This window comes from Accipiter gentilis, chromosome 4, assembly GCF_929443795.1.
Source record: "Accipiter gentilis chromosome 4, bAccGen1.1, whole genome shotgun sequence".
Lineage (NCBI taxonomy): Eukaryota > Metazoa > Chordata > Aves > Accipitriformes > Accipitridae > Astur > Astur gentilis.
Window position 1 is genome coordinate 44,770,729 of NC_064883.1, and position 23,535 is coordinate 44,794,263.

At 43.6% G+C, this 23,535-nt stretch overlaps 1 protein-coding gene across 1 annotated transcript in view; it reads right to left on the reverse strand.

The window, feature by feature from the left end:
- The window catches only part of OBSCN (obscurin, cytoskeletal calmodulin and titin-interacting RhoGEF), a 183,872-nt gene that overhangs the window by 131,090 nt on the left and 29,247 nt on the right, over positions 1-23,535 (reverse strand). The window contains exons 11-25 of the mRNA XM_049798970.1: positions 20,315-20,590; positions 19,374-19,649; positions 15,227-15,496; positions 13,823-14,098; positions 13,071-13,346; positions 12,121-12,396; positions 11,057-11,332; positions 9,655-9,921; positions 8,902-9,171; positions 8,396-8,659; positions 3,626-3,892; positions 3,172-3,284; positions 2,300-2,453; positions 724-885; positions 117-221 (exon numbers count right to left, since the gene is read on the reverse strand). Coding sequence (XP_049654927.1) covers positions 117-221; positions 724-885; positions 2,300-2,453; positions 3,172-3,284; positions 3,626-3,892; positions 8,396-8,659; positions 8,902-9,171; positions 9,655-9,921; positions 11,057-11,332; positions 12,121-12,396; positions 13,071-13,346; positions 13,823-14,098; positions 15,227-15,496; positions 19,374-19,649; positions 20,315-20,590 — 3,528 coding nt within the window. The remainder of the gene's footprint in view (positions 1-116; positions 222-723; positions 886-2,299; positions 2,454-3,171; positions 3,285-3,625; positions 3,893-8,395; positions 8,660-8,901; positions 9,172-9,654; positions 9,922-11,056; positions 11,333-12,120; positions 12,397-13,070; positions 13,347-13,822; positions 14,099-15,226; positions 15,497-19,373; positions 19,650-20,314; positions 20,591-23,535) is intronic.

The window sequence follows — 23,535 nt, forward strand, 5'->3', positions numbered from 1 at the left end:
TTTCCCCCTGAAAGCTCTAGGTGGTGTTTAACTTTCTTCACGTTAGAAGTGGGGGAAATTGGTTGGTTTGTAACATGAGAGAGCTTAAGCAGTATTGGCTTGAAAAGCATAATTACCTTTTACAGTAAGCTGGGCACGAGATTCTGCTTTTTCTGCAACAAATTTGATCTCTGCTGCGTCTTCGACTTGGACGCACATGTAAGTCAGCGAATAGGTCCTTCCTGAGAACAGACACAGAACCAGACATAACTTCCCCTGAGGAAACAGCTCCACTCTCCAAGGCATGCTGCCAGGCTGAGCGTCGCTCATCTGGTTTTGATGCATCACCACCTGCTATCACAGCAGCGAGACCAACCATTTCCCTATGTCTGTGTCCCTGTATCAAAGGATAACCTAACCTCAGCTCCTCCAAGGACTGACTGAATGCGGTCCCCACCATCTAGAAACTAATTGAAATCGAAGGATTCCACCCAATGTCAGATGATACAAATTCCTACCCACTGGTGGCAGCATGGGATGGTGGGATGACACCAACTTTGCCTTGTTAAAGTTCCCACCGTGGCACTGCGCCAGCCTAGTTGCATCCCCAAAACAAATGGGGAACTCTCTGCAGAACCTCCTTAACTTGATTTTGGAGGTCAGACTCTTCTGCTTAGTCTCCCATACCAGCACATACTCCAACCCACCCCCATTCAAGAATGAGATCCCACTTTTTCATCCTACCGTCTTGACGCATTCTAATGTTGTCGGCAGCCTTCATCTTGTTGTCGTTTTTGTACCATTGGGTTTGGACCTCATCGTGTGAAATCTCACAGACGAAAGATGCACTCTCATATTCATTCACTTCCACATCTTCCAGTGGTTTAACGATCTTGATATCTCGGGCTGCGAAATTATAGAGACAAATATTTATTTGGGGTTTCTCCATAACTGAGTGTTGTGTGTTTACCTCCTGAATAATTACATGGAAAAAAAATGGGACGACTTTTATTCTAGACCAGCCTCCCTTCCTGGGTAGTTTCTCTCTTCAACACAGTAAATACATTTTATACTTGAACCTACAGGTAAAATTACCAGCTACAGTGGAGCTCACTGCAAGAGGATTTTATGGTGGCTGGAACTTTACACAGGTTTTAAAAGAAGTCAAACATATCAATGAAAGAAAATCTGCCAAGGAAAACTAAACTCAAGGCTACAATCTTTTGTGTCACTATAAACCTGTCTCCTTCACATGCTGCTCTGCATGCTCTCATCCTACTCCCTTGCTTGTGTGTCTGGACTCTGTCAGCCACAGGGACCTCAGCCACACGTTTTACCTAGGAGATACCTTTTCTTCAGAGTCCCCTGAACTCAGTATAATCCTCTTTAACTCTGCAGCTTTGCACTAATTTATGTCAGAACTGACCCATATTTCTGTGCTCCTGCAGTCCTTTCTTTTTGAAAAGGAAAGCCTTGATACACCTTCGGTTAGCTTCAGGACCAGAGTTCAAATGCCAATCAGCCAGCATTCAAATAGCAACCTGTCCCCGTCACAAAGTCAGGGAGAAAGAGGGGACTTCAACACAGCAATGGAACGGGACAAATGTTCATGAAGATATTGCTGAACCCAAGTGGCCACATGAGGACAGCATCTAGTAAGCAATAAGAAAAAGCTGATCTGTCTTTTCAGATGTCCCTCTGGAAAATAACATCTGCCAGGGCACAGCAGACCTGTCCATTCAGTAACTGGCCTTTAGCACTAGCTTATCTCTGGTGCTTCGGAGCCTGGTGACAAAATACGACTGGTGCTTGACCAGTTGCACAGTGCAACACATGGAGGGAAAAACTGTCTTCAGCATAAAGGAGAGGTGCAGTCAGAAATCACGACCCTTTTCTTAGTATTTACAACATAGGGAACTTCTTGAGATCATACCCGAGGCTTGTCCAGTCCCTATTCAGGCAAAGTACCCCTGTGATAATGGCAGAAGCTAAACCAAACCATGTCAGCACCAGCCACTGAATCCCTGCTTTGTGCCCGGCGGTCTGGTATTTGCTAACTTGCCAATCTAGAAACACCATTCAAATTCCAAAGACCAGAAATCACTTATGATAAATGGAAAACTAAGTTAGCACCTCCTCCAAAAATACTCCTCTAAGGATAGAGCAAGCACAGGACAGCTCTGCCAGCACTTTCTCGCTAGGAAGAGAAAGTTATCCAAAATGAGTAATTGCAAAATACTCGAACTGTCCATGAAGCATTTCTTACTGTGTAGTCAAAAATACTACAGTAGATGTAATTTGCTATTTCAGTCAAACATACCATGAACCTTTAGGGTAGCTGATGTCTTGTCTTCAGCTGCTTCACATGTATAGGTTCCCTGGTCTTCATATTCACACTTGTGAATAATGAGGCTTCTCTTATTTCCCTGGGAAATAATCCCCACTTTTTTACTTTGCTGGAGCTCCTTCCCATCCTAGAAGGGAAAAGGTCAAACGAGATCACCACCAATTCTTCTACATCTGCAGTGAGCAAAACAAACATTCAGATCTATGCTCAATTCACCTGTCTCATTGGACTTAATGGAACTGTGCTTACTGGAACATATGCTGAAACTTAAGCACAGTGCAAAGTCTTCAAGAAGTAGGAATGGCTGAAGAACACACATAATTTCTTGTTGATTTTGGACACCTATTTGAAGGCTTAAGGCACTATACAGGGTTGGCAATAAGCTTCTTCAGACATTACCTTGAAGAAATGCCGTTATCTCCATTTAAGGGAAGTGTCAGCTGAGCCCCGAGGAAGGTACGTGAAATGCCTGAGCTGATCCCCAAAATGGGGTGCAAAGGGAATTAAGGCTTCACCTTAAGTCACAGTTCCCAATGAGGCTATAAATCCTGGGTGAGAACTGCTAGGCATGAAATAAAGCACAAGGCTGCACTGCTATCAACAGCAGCGCTCACGTTCTGTGCAAGAACAGAAAAGTCAAACTTTCAGCCCGATAAACACCCCCAGCAAATAAATAACAGAAAATGATGAACTGAGGAAGTAAATGAACATAAGGACAAGAGAGCAATGCTAAAAGCTGTATAGCAAAGGCTCAGACTCACATCCCATGGAAGTGAAATTAAGGGCTCTCATTCCCTTCCAGAGAAGTCAGAAACTGAAATACCACTATCCGTTAAGTGCTGTACCTTGAACCACTTAACATCCACGTTGGGCCTGGACAGCTCACACTCGAATGCGACCTTGTCCTTCTGAGTTACACTGATGTCTACCAAAGGTTTGCTGATTTTCACAGGCAGTTCTGCAAAAAAGAGAAAGTCCAGTTAGTGGGGAATTAGGTCTCCAGGACCATCTGGCACAAGCAATAATGAACAGGCAGAGCCTAGCTTCCATGCTTAATAAATCTCGTGACAACAAAATCGTACTGTTTTGAGCACATTATCACGAGTTGTTCTGTAGACAATGATGTTACAATAATCCTGTTGAAGTCAGAAGGCGACGTTACTGATGATGGTCCAGTGCTTAACATCCTTTGCAGTTACAAGGAAAGCTTGTGCCTCTCTCAAAAGCTCACTCTGTGGGTCGGGAGAAGACAAGCATGTCCCACACCAACCAAGGCCTGAGACTTTTGGGTCTGCGTACCTGTCACAGTGAGCTTCCCTGATGAATGAATGCCATCTGCTTTGAAGGAGATGAGTCCTGCATCTTCAAGAGTCACCGAAGAGAGAGTCAGTGAATGTTTCTTGCCCAGGACAGCAATATTGACATTTGGTGAAGGCTTCAGCCGAACGCCATCCTTCTGCCAGATCCCTTCCACGTCCTCATGCGATACCTCCACCTCGAAGGTGACGGTCCCTTTCTCAGAGACTTGGAGAGGCTGAAGGCCTTTCACCAGCTTGATCTGCCTCACTGAAAAAACAAGAAGATGTTGGAGATCTCACACCGACAGCTGTGAAACAGCCTGAGGACTTCCAAAATAGATTATTTCCCTATTCCTCATGCAAATACATGCCAATTAATTGGTACCTGCCAATTAAACAACAACCTTTGCAGGAAATAAAACCTGTTCATGACCATACTGCTAGCATGGCTGCTATTCTTAAAATGGATGCTTTCAGCTGGGACAAACAAATCAGCCAAAAGTTGCAAAAAAAAGGCAAACTGGCCCTTTTCCTAGCAAGATCCACCACACTCACTGTCTATGCCAGAAATAAGCTTTGAAGTTGCACACACACAAGCACACAGAGAAGGGGCAGCCCTGTGCTGGGCGAGGTTGTCACCAATAACTTCAGAAAGAAACACTTTAGAAAAAGATAACACTGTTATTTACACTGGGGCCATACTCTCTGTGCTGTACAGCAAGAGAGATGTTGCTGAAAATACTTCTTCTTCAGGCATGATTCAAGAGAAATAAGATGATCAATAGAGATTGATAGAGCATAAAGGAATAAACAATGTTCAGCTTTTCAACTAGGATAAAACAAGGGAGGGAGGGAAGTAGCAGGGAGAGGAGAAAGCTTTTAGTAAAAGGAAAAAAATAAAAATAAAAAATCCATGACACGGTGTGAAGTGTGCTGACACCTCACAGCTTGGGGGACAAAGCATCCATGTTTGGGGTGGATATTGCCTGTTCCAACTACAAGACATCAGTGCCCTATCATCCAGTGAAATGGATTTAGTGTTTAAACTTGCCTCACCCTTAAAAGAAATTAAGCTGCCAATTAAAAAAACCCAACTAACCCTCTACAAAGCCATGAATTACAAAGACCTTCAACTCCCTATGAGTCCCCTGGGAATGTATTGACCTTCCTAGGGCAGGTTTAGCAGAGATAATCCACGTTCAGACAGGATCTGAATGCAAACCTGACCAGGAGTGGGCTGAGGGCTCTGTTTGGAGGTCATGGCCTGGACCCAGCTCCTGGGCTGAGGACACCATGGCCTCTCTGAAGGGCTCAGACATCTCCTGGTGGCATCTTCCCCTATGCCACAAAGGGGATGACAGAGAACAAACTATTTCTCCAAAGGTCCCACAGAGGTGATATGAATAGACTATGAGTTTGTTTAGATTGGATCTTAGGAGAAATTTCTTGACTGAAAGGGCTGTCAGGCATTGGAACAGGCTGCCCAGGGAAGTGGTGGAGTCACCATCCCTGGAGGCGTTCAAAAACTGCGTAGACGTGGCAATTCAGGACATGGTTTAGTGGCCATGGTGGTGTTGGGTTGACGGTTGGACTCGATGATCTTAGAGGTCTTTTCCAACCTAAATGATCAGATTTAAGAAACTGAGTAGAAGCACAGTACTGCTCTCCCCAGGAGGGGGGTGGTGGACTCCATGGAATGCCAGCTCCTTACGCCTTTCCTGTCCCCTCTGTTGCTGTTACACCTCACAGCAGGTTTACAGAGGAACATACGCATCTTTTGCAGGATCCTGTCTAATTCCTCTCTCAAGGAAACCACACTGATTCCTCTCTCGCGGTCTTCTCCAAGGCCATAATCACTTAAACACAAACTTGCCCCAAGGACACATCTTGAACCAGACAAACGAGGGGAGTGCAGACACCTCCGGGAGCTTGTTCTTTGCTTCCCAAACTATGACACCAGCTTTCCTGAATTTGCTCACAAAAAGTTGCATCATTCCCTGATTTCTGAACTGATTTTGCAGCTGGTCCCTATCACCCCAGGGTGCCTTATTCTCTAAACTGAACATAGTGTACCTGCTACTGTCTAACCTTTTCTCTAGGTTAATAGATACTCCAGCCCCTCAAACAGTGAACGGACTGAGGATCAAACTGAAATTATTCCTAGGAGACAGTGAAAGGGACTTGCAAAAACATTAGCTAAATAGCATAGCCATGTTGAACTCAGTCAGTGGCCTCCTGGATATTTCCTCACCTGGTGTTGTACATAGCACAGAAAAAGAAGAAAGAAAAAAAAAAAAAAAAAAAATATCACTTTTTCAAAGGTCTTGTCATAAAGCAGCAACAGTTGGGGAATGGTAGAACTTTTACATGATTTATTTTAATAGACAATATTTTGTGTCCAGAGATTTGAAATTTCATACTCATGTTCCCAGTATAATTTCTGCTATAATTAATTGACCTAATTATGCTTTTCCCTGCTGAAAGCTTAGAGATGTATCAGGGGAAGAACCACTTTACCTATGACTTACTTAAGTCCTCAATGTAAGCTCTTACACATTCCACTGAAAAGAGGACATTTGCTTAAATGCCAAAAAAAATGGAGCATAATTTTAGACTTCTACTTTTGGAGCCTGGCTTTTGCTGTAAAGCAGTGTAAGAGCTCGGTGTTGTCTCAGCTGGAGGACTCGGATGCAGAATACATTTAGTCTAGTGAGATTCTCATATATGGCCCCTTCCCTGCTGCATCTCATAACTAAGGCTTGGATGATCATATAGAAAAAGAATTCCCTGCTCCAGTGAGCTGATTCCCTTTTTTGATCACGGTCCCTCTCATATCACCTTGAGTTTCCATCACTGCAAGAAACTATCTCATTTCTTCAACAGAGGAGCTACTTTTTACAGTGACACTAAGCATAAGTGATGAGAATGCAGCTGGGTGACTGGGAAGCACAAAGCAAAATCCTCTTTCTCCATCAGAATAAGAAGTTTATAAACCAGAGACAGGTACACAATTATGCTTGCATGACTCACCTTTCACAAAACACTGTTGACAGCTATCAGGACTACCCAATTACTTCCTATATAAACACTGTTCCATCATTTTTGTTTTTTATCGCTTGGCTATAATGACAGTCGGTGCCTAAAAACAGGTGTAATTGAATCTACAGTCAACTGCTGAAACATTGTGCTGGAAGGAAAAAAGAGTATCATCCAGAGTCTGAAAAAAATGCCTTGGGGTGCAACGTGTGAAAGAGAATGGACCAGCAAACTGGAACAGTACTACGCTGCATTCTTCCCACACATTGTGGCTTTATCTTCTGTGGACCCAGTTCACCCAGTTTAGCTGAGATAGTAAACCTGAATCTAGCTCTAAATCAGGATCATAGTCACGCATGGTTCCTTAGATACTCAGACACTGCAGAAGGTAATTCAGTGCATCTAAGACTTTAAACGCTCTCTGGAGGTATTTTCTTCTCTCTGTTAGCTGCAGAAGGAGATGGAAGTAATGTGCTAGATTGAGGCTTCATGAATCCACAACTAATCTACCAGCTGCTAGTCACTGCTAGTGTCTGTTTTTTTTCTAGAGCTATTCAGTTTGGAAAAAAAAGATGAGCAACCACCAATAGAAACGATAACTGCCTCGTATCAGGATGCTAAAGCAGTGGGGGTTTGACAACTGTCAGCCGGGAAGATTTTGAAAATGAAGGTGTCTTAGCAGTGCATGGAAGTGATTTGACAAGCCCTGCTCTGCGTGAGGCAGTCTGTCATCAATTTTTGCTATCTTTGATTCCATCAGAAGACCACAAGATTATAAGGCTGGAAAGACCTAGAAAAATCATCTAGCCCTTCTCTCTCACTCTAGGACACGCTCAGCTCTTTACGTCATCCCAGACAGATCTTTCATTAACCTTGTCTTAAACCCATGAGGGAGGCTCCAAGACCTCTCCAGACAACCTATTCAGTCATCCAACCATTAAAACCCTTTTTCATTGTATAACCTGGATCTTTCTTGTTGCGACTGAAGTCCATTATTTCCTGTCATTATTTCCACATGGAGAACAGATTGTTCCCTTCCACTTTATAACAGCCTTTTAGGTACTCAAAATCTGTTATCAAGTCCTTCCTTACCTATTATTCATGACTTACACAGCACCAATTGGTGGCAGGGGCTTTACAGGCAAAATTAGATAGTCCTTAAGTGCTTAAATCCTGTCTTCATCTATACTGTAACAATCAGGACAAAAGGATGTAGGAAAAAGGACAGAAGTACAACAGGGCTACAGCTAAGACACCATTAGCTTACTTGAAAGGGCAGCACCCTCAGATAAAAGGTTTGTTCTTGTAGTTTTTTTAACCCTAACTGAATATAAAGAGACATTCTGAAAGACATGGTTTGTGGAAAAGAATTAGGGCAATGGATGGGCTGAAAAGGGAATGGTTTGCTAAAAGCCACACAAAGGAAAAAAAACAGAGCATACCGGAGAGTGAGAAATCTCAGAGGAAAGAGAAGAATCAGCTAAGCTTAACAGTCAACAGCAGGACTGAAAGCTGGTAGGACAAGATGAAGGCAACAGGCACCAGCCAGCCATTCTCTGATTACTGCCCTTGATTTCACCTCCTCCTAGTCATTTGACTGGTGGCCAAGCCCATGTGTCCCTGTGTCCCCATGGCAGGTGGAGGGGGCAGTGGCCATTAGGATAATGGAAGAAACCAGAATCCACCTCCAAACCCTGTCCAGGGTATTTATAGAACTGGAGATCATTCAACTCACTTTCCACATTGATCTTGGCTTGGGTCTTGTCATCAGGACTCTCACAGCAGTAGAAGCCCCTGTCTGCAAAGGTGATGTCTTTAACCACCAAGGTATGCTTTGTTCCCTCAGCTCTGATCTCTATTTTTTCACTGGGCTTCAATATGATGCTGTTCCTCATCCACTTCACCTCTGCAGGCTTGGTCAGCTCTACCTCCAAAGTCACCGTGTCCTTCTCTTCAACTGTTCTGGGCTCCAGTTTCTTCTTGAATGAGATTGAGGCCTCTGCCAAAGGAAAAGAAATATTAGTAGGAATGTAGAGGATCCAGAAAACAGGTTTACAGAGAAAATTAAAATGGTGGCTCATGTATCTCCAGTCTCAATGCATTCTGGGCATTCCTATTTAACGATGTAAAAGCAGAATTTCCCTGCTGCTAACATAATCAGTCAGAGGGAAGGCCACATACATAAAACAACATAGGTCATAGCATCAGGCAGCCCATCAAAGTGTCATTATTGCCTCTTACCTCGGACTCTGAGGTTGGCTGTGCTTTTGACACCCTCAGCGTTGGCGGAGATTTCAGCTGCATCTTCCAGCGTCAGATCAGTGATGGTGAGGCTGTGGTTGGTGTCCGTCTGCGAGATCACATACTTCTTGCTGGCTTCAATCTTGACACCGTTCCTGAGCCAAGTGACCACGGCGTCACTGGGAGAGACGGTGCACTTGAACACAGCCTCTTTTCCTTCCTCAGAGACCACACTGTTGAGAGTCGTAACGAATTTCACCACTCTGGGAGCTGATGGATAGGGATAAAACATTTAGGAGCGTGTCTTTGAGACATGGCATAAGTACCTTCAAAGAGCCAAAAGCTTCGATGATTTTACTGTAAGTAATAAAAACTGATCCTTCCAATAAGTGAGCACAATAATGGGTCATCACTTTTCCCATGTCTGAGTAAGTTTTGTGTATAAGGATGACAGAAGAGAGAGGCAAAGCGGGGGGGAAATCCCATCTTAGATTTGGGCCAGTTAATTCCAGCCTCAAATGCAAAATGAAGGTCAATTTGCCCACATATTAAGAGACCTGAGCTCAACAGGTCACAAAATCATTATGTTCTTCACAAATAGAGGTTTCACTGACACTGAGAGGAGTAGAGCGTTGTATTTTGCTGTCAATAGGGGAGACAGCACAAACACATCAACAAACTCAACTTTGCAGAGCTGTAGCACCTGAGGACAAAACCAAGGATCCCTCTACACTGTCACCATTAGAGACCTACCTTTGGGGGTGATGGTAATGCTGCTCTTGTCATCTCTGGACTCGCAGGAGTACTCTCCCTCATCCTCAGCCCGGATCCCTGTTATTGTCAGGGTTCGTTTGACGCCCTCCTCATGAATCTGGAAATGTCTGCTGGGCTTGATCTCAACTCCGTTCCTGCGCCACACCACCTTCCCTTTGGCGTGGCTCACATCACAGGTCAAAGAGACACTGCCTCCAATCTCGGCATTAACAGCTTCAAGTTTTTTGGCAAACTTCACTGGGATTTCTGAGATCCAGAAGAAGGAAAAATTATGAGAAAGGAAAAGATAAGAAACCGGTTCTAAGAAACTGGTTCTGGCTAACTGTAAAAGAAGCAAACAAAAAACCCTAACCCCAGAATGTATTTAGGGATCAGGGTAGACAAAAACAAACCAGAAAGGTGGAAATTTAGGGAGATTCCTTTGACATGGAATTTTAATAGCACTATCATTCTGTAAAGCAAGAACAGTATTAAAACATGGTTGGGTGTTGCCTTCCTTTCTTTCTAATCTTTTACCTGATGATACCATGTGGTGTTTTTTCATCAGAGCCTGATTTGCCTGACTAAGTGTAAGAATCTGTATGGGTGAATAAGCCCTGGCCACCTTTGTCTCTTCTGTCACTGAAGACACAACCAAGGGAGTCAGAGAAATCCAGGGTGTGATTTCTCTCATCCTAAAGGAGACATTTCAAGAGATCAGATGTATCATGACCTGTTGGCAGCCACTCCTCTGCAATGACTCCAAACGGAGCTGAGGGAGTGCAACGCAGCTGCAGACATCTCCACTGTGAGTGTTTAAAGAAAAAGGAGCAGGCCTTTGCTGTGGGACATCACCCGTCTCATCTCCATCTGTGGACCAGCTGTATTTCTTCCTTCTTGTCAATTTATAGCCTTAGCCTTGACTAGGGAACAGCATCCCAGGTGCACCATCCCACGAACAGAGTAGGATACAATTCAGGTCCCGTCTCCCCGTGTGACTAAGTCACAAATCTTCTCCTCACACAACAGCCCTCCACATCCTCATCAGCTTTGTCAGGCTGGTGAGCAGAGTGGAGAAGAGCTAAGGTTCCGCCATGCCCCAGCTACTGGGGTTGGGAGGAGACACAAACAGCGCGATGAGAGTACGAGGAAGACACCAGGAGAAGCACCCATCGTAGGCTTCCTAGTTCCCCCCGAGTGGCCAGCAAAGGACAAAAAATGGGTATTTGGAAGGAGGACAACTTTGCTGGCCCATGGTGGGCCAGCCACAGAAGCTGCAACAGCAATCCAAGCCTTGAGGTTGGACCAGTTTTAGAGAAAGTTTGGACTTCACCTCCATCCTATCATGAGAGAAGTATAGCTGTTGGGTTGGGACATGACCTGTGTGCTGCTCTCTGCTCACCTTTCACTTGTACTTTGAATTCCTGCTTGTCGTTCTTTGTCTGGCACGTGTACACAGCAGTGTCTGTGCTCTCAGCCAGGTTCACTGTCAGTGTCCTGGACGCGTCCTCACTCTTGATCTCGTATTTCTTGCTCGCCTTGATTTCTGTTCCATCCTTGAACCACTTTACTACAGCAGTTTCAGGTGTTACTGAAGTAGTCAGTGTGAAGCTTTCATGTTCTTGAACAATGAGAGGCTCTTTCTGGACAACTTTCTTTTCAAATTTAGCCTCTGGTTCTAGGAAAGACATTAAAATAGGAAAACTAATAACTTAATGCTCAAATCCTTAACACAGCAGTTTTCTATTACTTTCTCTTCATGACTCACAACACCAGCTCATCCGTACTCTGTGATAACCCAGGGAATATGGCTGAATATTTGTGGCTGGTATAATCTTTTGCTGAGCAGGAAGAAAGAAAATGATCTGTCAGGCAACCCAGAGCTTCTGCTTAGAAGAGAAGCAAAGGAAAGGAAATGCAAATATACATTTTATCCACTGTTCACAAAAAGCTTGTTTCTTAGAAGTAAAATGACTTATGTAATTCTTTCATCTCCCTCCCATTTTTAGGATTTTAGATCGAATTAAGAAAAAATATTAATGTGCTAAACCTGAATTTATGGCTTGTTTTCTGTTTGCTCTACTACCCTTCTCTTGGCCTTTTCTCGATCTTGTACAACACTGTTGCAGCAGACCAGCTTTTCTTAGTCACCTTTCTCCTTAGCTCTCTTGCTGCTCTTCAAAACTTCCCACTTTCAACTCTCCACCATTGTAACAGATTGGGAGATGAGGTGCGCGAAGGGGTTAAGCAAAAAACTATATAGCATTTTCATAGCCAAAAAAAGTCTTCAGCCAGATTTCCCACCTCTACGCTACTAAATTAAAAAGGCCAAAATAATGTGTGATGTGGTTCATTGATGTTGCTCCAGGGGAAACGGCGGCTGCACCGTGGCTGCTGGACAGGGAATATCCAGTTTTCCTCTAAGCCACACAGATTGCTGCGTAGAACCTCAAAGTCAGGACTCACCAGTTGGTTCCAACTTGAATGTCAGCTTCTGGCCTGCAGCCTCACAGATGTATTCTCCAGCATCTTTCTTCTCCAGCTGCTCTATAACCAGGCGCCGGGTTTTGCCCGCAGTTTCTATTTTGAATTTTCTAGAGGAAATAAGCAGTCTTCCATCCTTATACCATTTCACTTCAGTTGCATCCTCTGCTACCTCACAGCTGAGGGTGGCACTTTCTGTCAGGACAGCGTTCACCTCCTTCTGGACCTGTTCCTGGTTTATAAATGCAGGTTTTGGCTCTGAGTGCAGAAAAGGAAGAAAATATTGATTGAGAGATTAAAGTGAGATCAATTTTACAGATTTCTGTGCACAGGTTTGGAAAATATTTAGGTTGTCATTTGCCAAAACTGCTTGCCTTTACTGGGTGATATCTACCCTTCCGTGTGACCAAATCATCATGTGGAAAAAAGGAAAGTAAGACCCTAGGAACGGAAAGGACCAAGAGGGTCCTTGACATCTATCCTATGGTTGCAAGCCACCATACAAAAAATATTGAATTCAAATGTTCCCAAAGACCATCTGTCCTGCATATCACCAAAAGCTCCAAGATTCCTTTTACTTAAGATCTAGGACACAAATATAGCAGCATAGAACCTTTTCAAGAGGTTCAATGCTCGAGAATCACCCATTGGGATGAGAGGAATGGGAGAGATCTGAATATTATGTTGATTATTATATCTATTATATTTATATCTGCCACTGTGATTATATAGACAGACTGAGATAGGCCTTTGTGCCACGCTAAAGCCAAACATTCCCATTTCTACAAACCCAGGCAACAAGGTACAGAAAATCAGGTGAGATCTACAGGCTGCAACAAAGCCCAGACTACTGCATCTGAGTCATAGCGTAATAGTGATTCCAGTTATTACTTTATTATCCTCTCCTGTAAGTCAGACAAGGTATGTCTTACCTGTGACATCGATCCTGAAGGTCAGTTTCTGGCCAGCAGCCTCACAGGTGTACTCCCCAGCATCTTTCTTCTCCACCTGACCCACCACCAGACGACGCGATTTGCCCTCCGACTCCACCTTGAACTTCTTGCTCGAGGTGATCAGTTTCCCCTCCTTGTACCATTTCACATCGGTCTTCTCCTGGGCCACCTCGCAGCTCAGCGTGGCATTTTGTGTTGGTACAGCCTTCACCTCCTTTTGTACCTTGTCTTTGTTTGTAAACACAACTTCTGGCTCTGAAAAGAAAGAAATTCAGAGCGTCTCCAAGATACGACGTTGCCCAATCCCCTTATCATGGCTTACAGTAACACTGGAAACCAAACCTCTGACTTAACACTACACATATAAAGCTATTGGTAGAACATTCAAACTCTTTTGTGGTAAGATTTTTTGTGTTTTGTTTTGATAAGTGCAGACATTGGGCAGACACCCCACTGCTCTCCACTGTGACCCTGCTCTGAAATGCACTGAGAATCAGCTGTGTTGCAGAGTTGTTCTGGTTGCTTCATCATGTGGGGATGGAGAGGTGCAATCAGTACTTTTCCTTTTCATGGCCCTGTTCCTACAGAGATGGGTAGCTCAAAGATTTTCAAGGATGGAGCCCACTGTCTTAGAGATTTTATAATGTTTTACATAGAAGGTATATAATAATATTTTTTTTTTTCTAAATATTCTAGAAATAAGAAGCCTGGGCCAAAGCATCTTCTCTCACCTGTGACGACAATCTTGAAGGTCAGTTTCTGGCCAGCAGCCTCGCAGGTGTACTCCCCAGCATCTTTCTTCTCCACCTGACCCACCACCAGACGACGCAATTTGCCCTCCGACTCCACCTTGAACTTCTTGCTCGAGGTGATCAGTTTCCCCTCCTTGTACCATTTCACATCGGTCTTCTCCTGGGCCACCTCACAGCTCAGCGTGGCGTTTTGTGTTAGTGCAGCTTTCACCTCTTTCTGCACCTTCTCCTTGTTGATGAAAGCATCTTCTGCCTCTGTAATTAAGAGTACAGGGGCAGATTTAGAAAACTAATCTTTCACACACACACCTTTTCCCACATGCATGTATCAGTCTTTGTATTGTGGTGCTGAAATGGATTTCCCATTCCCATTCCCTTCCAACACTGTCAACTGAGTTGTTAACATTTGAATTACATCAGGTGCCAGTGAAGGACTCCTTTACTGGTTGTCCAAGACATCTTACATGGCCCCAAATTTGCTTTCATTATCCATTGTTATCATTCTCCAACATCTTCAGAAAAGAAGTTCACATATCCCAATATCCAGCAGCGCACCAGTGGATGCAGTCTGTAAGAAGTCTGTTTGCTGTAAGAGGACAAGCATTGCAGTGTCCAAACAACCCAAAAGCTGTAATTTGCTTTGTCAGCAAAAGCAAAGCTAGTCTTTGGAAACAAACTCTGTGAGCCTATTCTGTGTCTGTATCTTTTATTTCCCAAATGTTCTAAACATATGTCATCCCAGAACTATGTTTCTCTAACGAATGAAAATTAGCCAGCTCCCATGGTATTTGCTTTGCACTGCTCCACACCAGAATCAAAAAACAATCTAATACATGAACTCCTCAATTTGCTTTAAATTCATCAACATCCAACCGACGGATGTCAAGATTAAAACCTGTCCTTGCTAATATCGTGGCAAAAAGACCTGGTTTCCTCAGCTACTGCCTCTTAGAACAGTTTCTAGTATTTCCTTTCTGTTGACACAGGCCATAATAAAATGGTTTTGTCCATAACAGAGACACTTAATAGAAGGAAGGAGCATTCACAAGAGAGCACGTGTGCTGAGATTTGCCGTGTCCTTTAATTTCTCCTGCAATTATTGAATTCCCATTTTGCTATCAGTGCATCTTCACCAGATTCCCAGGGAAATTCCCCAGTGATCTTCAGCCTGCCCTGGGCTTGGGCTACAGAAATCCACTGCATTCTTAGTTTTCAAAGAAGGGAGACAAATCTAGTAGTGTGAACACAACTGCATGAGTAAACCAGCAAAATTTAAATGCTGGCTCAGTCACTGCCTGCTGAGATGGAATTTGCCCAGCCACATAACTTACCTGTACTTCAGTTTTTCAGGATGTAAAACAGGGATGCAGCAAATTGACTCACCTGTGACATCGATCTTGAAGGTCAGTTTCTGGCCAGCAGCCTCGCAGGTGTACTCCCCAGCGTCTTTCTTCTCCACCTGACCCACCACTAGACGACGCGATTTGCCCTCCGACTCCACCTTGAACTTCTTGCTCGAGGTGATCAGTTTCCCCTCCTTGTACCATTTCACATCGGTCTTCTCCTGGGCCAGCTCGCAGCTCAGTGTGGCGTTCTCCTTCAGCACTGCCTTCACCTCCTTTTGCACTTTGTCTTTGTGTTCAAATACATCATCTGCAAGATCGGAAAGAAGGAAAAATGTAGAAAAAAGCCCATGAAAATGAAAGCTTTGCCTCTGAGATTGCATGGTATTGGGTTTTCAATGGGAGATCACCTAGTAGGTTACAGTTTAAATAAAACAGCTGTAGAATGAAAAAGGCTAACAGAGTCAGAGTTAAACAAATGTTTAAGGAAGCGCTGGCAGGAACAGCTTGCTTCCAGACAGCACAGTTTCTAGCTGCTGCTCATTTGGGCAGCAAGAAGAACTGCCGTGCCTGATATTTAGGCTTTCATCAGCTTTCCTGCAGACACTTTGTAGGGTCACTCTCTGTAGGCAAGCAGGATGGGCTTCTTGGGGAAGCAGGGCATGTTTTGTTCACTTGCAGAGAAGACTGGGCTGTATATTTACAGTAAACAGGACATACTCCAGACAGGATCCTTCATTTGCCAGTGCTGTCCCCGTATTTGGGTCCAATTAATCGGGAAAAAAACAATATGGCTTATGAAATAGATGCGTAACAACCGGAGTACCTTTACAAAGATTTACATGGAGTTGTGCCCTTATGGAACAGCATCACTTCCCAAATATATTCTACAGAACATGTGCTACTAATAGTACAAAATCACAGTCATAAAATAATTTAGGTTAGGAGTGATTTCTGGAGGTCATCCAGTCCCACTTCCCCACTCAGAGCAGATAAAATTACATCAAGTTACTCAGCGCCATGTCCCATTGAGTTCTGAATATCTCAAGCAATGGAGATCCTACAACCTCAGGGCTCCTCTTCCAGAGCTTGACCCCCCTCATTGTGCAAGCAAGTTTTTCCTAATATCTTTTCAGAATGTCCCATGTTCCAACTTGTATACTTTGCCTCTTCTTCTTTCACCATGCATCTTTGAGAAGAATGTGCAGCTGTGGACTCTATATCCTTAACATTAGACAGTTGCAGGCTGCAATAAAAGCTCCACCTGCCTTCTCTTCTCTAGGCTGAACAACTCCAGTTCTCCCAGTCTCTCCTCGTATGACGTGCTCCAGCCCCCAATCATCTTAGTTGCCTCCGCTGGAGCTGTGCCAGTAGCATCTTGGATTTCCAGATGCAATAGCTGTCAGATTCTTCAGACAAGCAGACATTGAATTAAGAACACTAATCTGATTTTAGGCTTGGTTTTGGTAAATTCCAAGGACATCATTTTAGAAGCTGGGCATGGGAAATAATGTTGGATGTAGGGATCTTAAGATGATCTAGTCTACAGTAAATAGAGAATATAGCAAAAGTATATCTGTAACACACTTAAACTAGCAAACTTGTATGAATTATGAGAACTGACTCATGAAGAGCAGATGAACAATTTGTTCAAGACTAAATGTGGGACCTGGTATTTTCACACTGAAGTGTTCAGAATCTATACCTTACCCAGCAGAAGAACAGGAAGAAAAGGATTAGCAAGGCAAACTAAACTATAAATACCCTTTAAAATCCTTTAAAAGACAGAGCACAAATAAGGAATGGAAAAAAGGACAACTCTACTGGAAAGGTGTGTCTCTGGGGTCAAGCGCTGTAGTAATAAAGCAAGATTTGCCAAAAGTCAGGCTGGATCCAAGCTTATGAAGGAGGTTAAGATACCTAGCAAAGGATCCTCTAGCACCAGAAAAATATGTAGAAAAGGGAAGAAGTGGTGCCATAATGCAAAGAGTGTGGGTTTCATGTGTGAGAGCTCTTGATATCACACTTCTGAAGAAAACAAGCCAATGCTCCTAGAAAGTCTTCTACAGGCTAATTTGATCATTTTGGCTCTCACTCTAGGTAGATGTTTTGCCCTTTAATACAAAGCAATGGAGGTTACAAAAGCAGGCTGAGTGTGGGACTCCTAAGCTCACACGTTATGTTTGATCCCAGGCAACTCTCTTCAGTAAGACCTTTCAGTTGGTTGAATTTCCCTCAGGGGACTTGCACAAAGTCTAGTTGGTACTCCTGCTCAGTTGTATCTTTAATGAACAGCAAGATAAAAAAAGGTGAACTATGGTTAAAGCACAGAGGGTCAGAAGATCCATTTTCCAGTTCTAGTTCTACAGCTTACTTCCTCGGCAGTCTTGAACGAGAACCCAAATGGGTCCCACCATTTCTGCCTTTAACGTGACAATTAAATCTCTCAGTGGCAAGAGGAAGCCTACTCTTCTCTGTTCTTTCTTGTATTTACCCATTTGCAAAATCTGAGTAATGGCCTCTTTGGCAGCAATGGGCTTGGGCCACACTCATCTATATCTTGCAGACAAAATGCCTGCCCCTTTTCCGTGGTACCCAAGTACCTCAAAGCCTGTGATATGAAAAACACTTCCATGAGGTAGGGCACTCTTCTTATCCCTATTCACAGAGAGAATGTGAGATGCAGAGAAGGTTGGTGATAGTGAGGTCCCCCCGACATCAACTTGCAGAGGATGGTGCCATTTCCCAAAAAAGTGAATGCCCAGTGTCCAAGCCATAGGATTTTCTCCCATGAATACGACTATTTCTCAGAAGCCCTAAAAGCAGACCAGTTTTTGAGTTTTCATCCAAAAGTCTCATGCAACCCACCATTATTGCTGTCAACAGCTTTCCTTGCTCAGAGACAGACCTTTGGGCTAAGTTGCAAGCACAAACAACTGCTAAGAGCATTTCAGTGCCTTGTTGCATCCAGCAGAGGCTAAAGTTCTCCTGCTCCCAGGTGAGAAGATCCTTCCACAGGAAGCTAAGAAAAGCTCTTTCTTCAAACAGTGTGATAAGATATTTTGTTAACTTCTGCCTTTCACAGTTTCATTTATAATCCACCACAATTTTTCCAACAGCTTCTGCTACCAAAGGCATTCGTTGTTTGAAATAAAATAACAATCTCAGCCTTGCTCTGTGCTACTCCTACAACCTGCATAGAGCTATAGAAAAAAGTCACATAACTGAGCCAGAGAGTATTACCATAGTTTTCCTAGCACAAAGGAGAGTTGCTAAACACAACGGAGAATGAGCAGATTTGTCTCCAATTTCCTTGTAGGGTCACTCCCCAGCGATATATACCACAGAATGCAGACATGGCAGAGCAAGCAGAATGAAACCAAACAAACTTGTACGTCAGCAAGACCCACGACTGGCAGTCACATGAATCTCAATGGTGTAATATCGTGCTTTTACTCAGGCCGCACTGGGAGCAGGCCCGCCACAAACCACCTCCAGCGTGGAAGATACATAACCACACTCATAGCTGGGTCCAAAATAAAAATCTCAGAGGTATGACTGGTGGACCAGGCTGCATTAGATGTACACACTTCTAAACAGACATGTTTTGATTCTAGTGTTGGATAAATCCATTTGAAGAAAGAAAAGCACAGATCTTTCCACCAAATCCAATTGTATTTTCTGGCATCACTTCCTGGGATGTGCTTTTAATTGCATGCCTTTAAGGTTTTCCTCTGGTCCACAATCAGAAAAAACCCCACCTCCATCAAATTTAGGTATTCTTTTCTCATAACTCTTTCAAGCAAGACAGAAGCAAGGAAGATGTGGAAGGAAGTATTGGGTAATATTGTCCATAAAAATAACTAACAGCAAGGACAAAAACGTATATACATTGATGATTCACCAGCATACACAACCTACTGGACAACGATCTGAACTCACACTCAAAACCCTATGTATTGTGCAATTCCTCATGAAGTCAGATTGGCAAATCCTCTCAGCACAGCCATGTCTTGCATAGATGTGGCAGAAAGAAACTCTGTCCCAGCATACAAAAACTACAGATTCTTAGTCCGCTTAAATTCTGTGGCAGACCCGTATAGACCAAGGATGAACGTAAATGTATGTCACTAGGAAACTTTCTTTATAGCTACAGCAAAAAGATATGTAATCAGATAAACCCTCACCTGTGACATCAAGTTTGAAGGTCATTTTCTGGCCAGCAGCCTCGCAGGTGTACTCCCCAGCATCTTTCTTCTCCACCTGACCCACCACCAGACGACGCGATTTGCCCTCCGACTCCACCTTGAACTTCTTGCTCGAGGTGATCAGTTTCCCCTCCTTGTACCATTTCACATCGGTCTTCTCCTGGGCCACCTCGCAGCTCAGCGTGGCGTTCTCTGATAGCGCAGCTTTCACCTCTTTCTTCACCTTGTCCTTGTTGATAAAGGCATCCTCTGCTTCTGGGGAGTGGGACAAGAAATTGAAAAGTCACAGGTATGTTCATGATGTCCAAAATGTTCACCACCAAATGCAAATTCCTGCTTACAAGAAGTTCCCACAGCTCTGCCATTCCAGAGTGGTCCCACCCACAGCTAAGATACACTCAGACAGGACATGGCCCTCTGTACAGCCCGAGGACAACACAGCAGCCATTTCTGAGCAAAATGAACCAATGCCCCAGGGGTTAAGGTTCTTCCCATCCCCATGGATCCACAAGAAATCTGATTTTTTGTTCCATATTTTAATGCCCAAATAATCTCCCAATCTCATCTGCCACTGGGACCCATATGTAAGCCTTGGCCACTCTAGGTACTTCTGGAGCACAAGGGATTTCCTAATTCTTCGAGACCTATTTTCCTACACGTCTGGGAGCCGGCCCTACCTTTATTCCTATAAATCACAACCGCAGGTGCAAAGGACTGCTGAGTGGGATTCATCCCACAGCAGACCACTAGCTTTAGGCATCTGTGTGACAGTGGATGCACACAAGCTGGTTGCCTGATCTCCCTCACTACTCCGTGAAGACCCGGGCTACACAGACCCTGGAGCCTAGAGAGGGATTCACTTTGCTCTGTAGTAAAGGGAACTCATGGACCTTTCTATGATGAGAACCAACAATTCCCACCTGTGACGACAATCTTGAAGGTCAGTTTCTGGCCAGCAGCCTCGCAGGTGTACTCCCCAGCGTCTTTTTTCTCCACCTGACCCACCACCAGACGACGCGATTTGCCCTCCGACTCCACCTTGAACTTCTTGCTCGAGGTGATCAGTTTCCCCTCCTTGTACCATTTCACATTGGTCTTCTCCTGGGCCACCTCGCAGCTCAGCGTGGCGTTTTGTGTCAGTACAGCCTTCACTTCCTTTTGTACCTTGTCTTTGTTGACAAATGCATCTTCTGCCTCTGAAACAGGGAAATATTAGGGAAAAAATACTTAAGATATACACAGCTTGCAACTAGAAGATACTACACATTTTGTTTAGATGCTCTACAGGATCATTTCTTAAAAAGAACTGCAAAACAATGTTACATCACGTAGAACAATGCGCCCTCAAAACATAGTCCATATAATTATCATACCTCTCTGACTAGTCTTCACAAACAGCTCGACCTCCTCATTTTCAAATTTCTTATAATGATGAGAAAGATAAATTTCCCCCCTTGTGTCGTTATCATATTTCTACACACCATATTAGGAACTAGCCAAGTATAGCAGAATTATGAGCTGCTACCTTCACTATCACATTATTTACAGGAATTTACCAACATCTCGGTATTTTAGAATAAGACTGGGTTGTTCAGAAGGTATCTTGTAACTCAACCCCAAAGAAATGAGGAAGATAGATACAGTTCTTAATATGGAACAGTACTTGGCCTACATTACACATAAAACTGGCCTTTAAAATTTGAAGTATACATTTTTTCTCCTCGGAAATCTTGATTTTTTTTCAGAAAACTGGCTGTAGGGAATCTTCTCTTAATACTTAACACAAGCAACAAGAATGAAGTGTTTAAAGTCACTTTCTTCCACAGTATTGCTTAGAACTTCCATCTCAACAAGTGGAGTTGGCATCAAAAGGATATCTTGCGTAATTAGTAGTTAGGTAGTTATAGGCATTGAAAAGATTCCATTGTCACCTTGCTAAGTAGGACTGACTGATAAATTCCATCTTTTACCAATTACTTTAATGATTATTTTAGCTGGTTCTCCTTTTCCCAACAACTGATGTGGTCTCTGTTAACCTTTATATTAGCGTACATTTGAGATGTGGGAGAACAAATAGACCCTAAATAAATGGGCTGCCACATTTTTTCCCACTGACTTACCCTAAGAAATAACTGCACAAGAAGTGTAAAACATTTGTGGTATGCCTACACGGCAGACGTCACATAGTAACAACCACCCAGTGTTAAGCGTAGGCTGCCTTTGCCTATTTGCATCCCGGGTACGTACTTGAGAGTTGGAGTCTGTGATTTCACTGCTACAGAAGCACAGGCTCCAAAGATAAATGCTGGACTAGAAAGCGTATGGGGTTGCCTTTGGCATTTGGTTGCAGTGTAAACATGGAAGAAGACAATTCATCCAGCCAGCTTCAGGCATCTGGGTTACCTGGCCAGGGTGACCTAGGAGGGTCTTGGCTCTCAGCTCTCCCTGGCAGTCATGAAAAACGCCTTCCACAACCTGTGCTACTGCCTTCTTCCCCCCAAGTCACTCTCTGCAGCATCCTAATGCCGTGTTTTCCTCCTCCTTGATGACTTTCTCCTCTGCATGCTGTCCCTGTCATGTCTGTACTCTGAGTGGCAGCAGCTGCCTGGGAGGGTACGGAGTAGGGGTAGGTTCAGGTCAAGTTCCTACACTGCTGACCACGGCACTACTTGTAATCCTGGGAGCTGCATCGTAGGCTTGCCATCGATATTGCACAGTCCACAGAAAGAGAGGAGTCCAGCCAGGGGCAAGCCAAAGCAGGAACCCAGTTTATATGCTCTAAATTTGAGCTCCTCTGTTTGCATTGGCTGTAGAAGGTGTGTAAGGAGGTGTCGTTGTCATTAAGGTGTCGTTAACAAGGCAGCGTACATGGCCTGTGCTGGGTGATGCAAAACTCCTCAAAGGCACACGTTAGCCCGCTGCAGATTAAGCAGCATTTTGATATCTAAAAAAGCTCAAGCACACACCATGGTTGGCATTCAAAACAAGTTGCGAAAATATAAACATTTCAGCTTCCATCTCCAATTCGGACTATGGATATGCAGGGTACGCTAAACAAATGAGTGAGGAACCAGACTGTAAATGGATGCTGTATTTAAAATGACAAGTTAGCAGAGCAGGAATATTCCAGATGGGTTACTTGCTTGTCCTCTGCATGCATTCTTGGCCTTTAATATAGAACATTTTTATAGTGATAGGAAATGTGACCAAATCTTTTAATCAGCTTACAAAGTGATTTACAGTAACCAGTAATTTGCCTCAGAAACATATTTTAAAGTTAAACAAGTATTCAGATGACATTTCCAACCTCAGCTGCAGTTGGCTAGTAAGGTTCCACTGAAACTGAAGAAAAATATTTTCAGGACACAGAGCTTTGACCTCTTTCAAATAAGGATTTCACTGTATACCATGATTCTTGAAATAATGAGATTGCAGAATCAGCTCTTTGGGCTACACATCTAGCTCAGTCCCAAGGTGTGCAGCACCTGGTTCTGTTAATATTAAGCCAAAAAGCCTTAGGTGCATCCCAATACTCAACACTGAGCATCTAACCTTCAAGCTGTCCTTAAATAGGGAAGGTTTTGTGCTACCACTTGCCCCTGGAGTACAGGACCCCTGTAACAGGATAAATCAAGACTCAGAAAGCTACTGCACTTTAGGATAATCTAGTAAGATGAGGATTTCTGCAGCAAGAGCCAAACACTCAGAGTACTCATAATCCCTCCTGACTTTCACACTAGATCATTTTCCAGTGAGTGCTGGACTTGCATGTCATGTTACAGTTGTACACATGAGAAATACAGCAACGGTAGCTAGGCAAGCACTCTCCACTTACGACAGAGGGGGAAAGGTGTTATATTACCCTGTACAGCCGTGAAGTCATCCAGTTTGAAAGAGAACAGAAAACCTTTGGTTTCTGAGGCAGACAGCTAAGAATAGCCCTCAGCTAGAAAAAATCAACTGTAAAAGCACTAAATGTCTGTGTTTTCTGACTACACCTCTGCAGTAATGTACAAACTTGGTTTATACAAAAGGTCTTTCTATCAATGTCCATGTTGCATTTTCTCTGAAAGATGCCTCTCAAATCTAGCCCTACTGTAAACCATCCTTCACTGAAACCGGCAGTTCCCTGAGCCAAAAG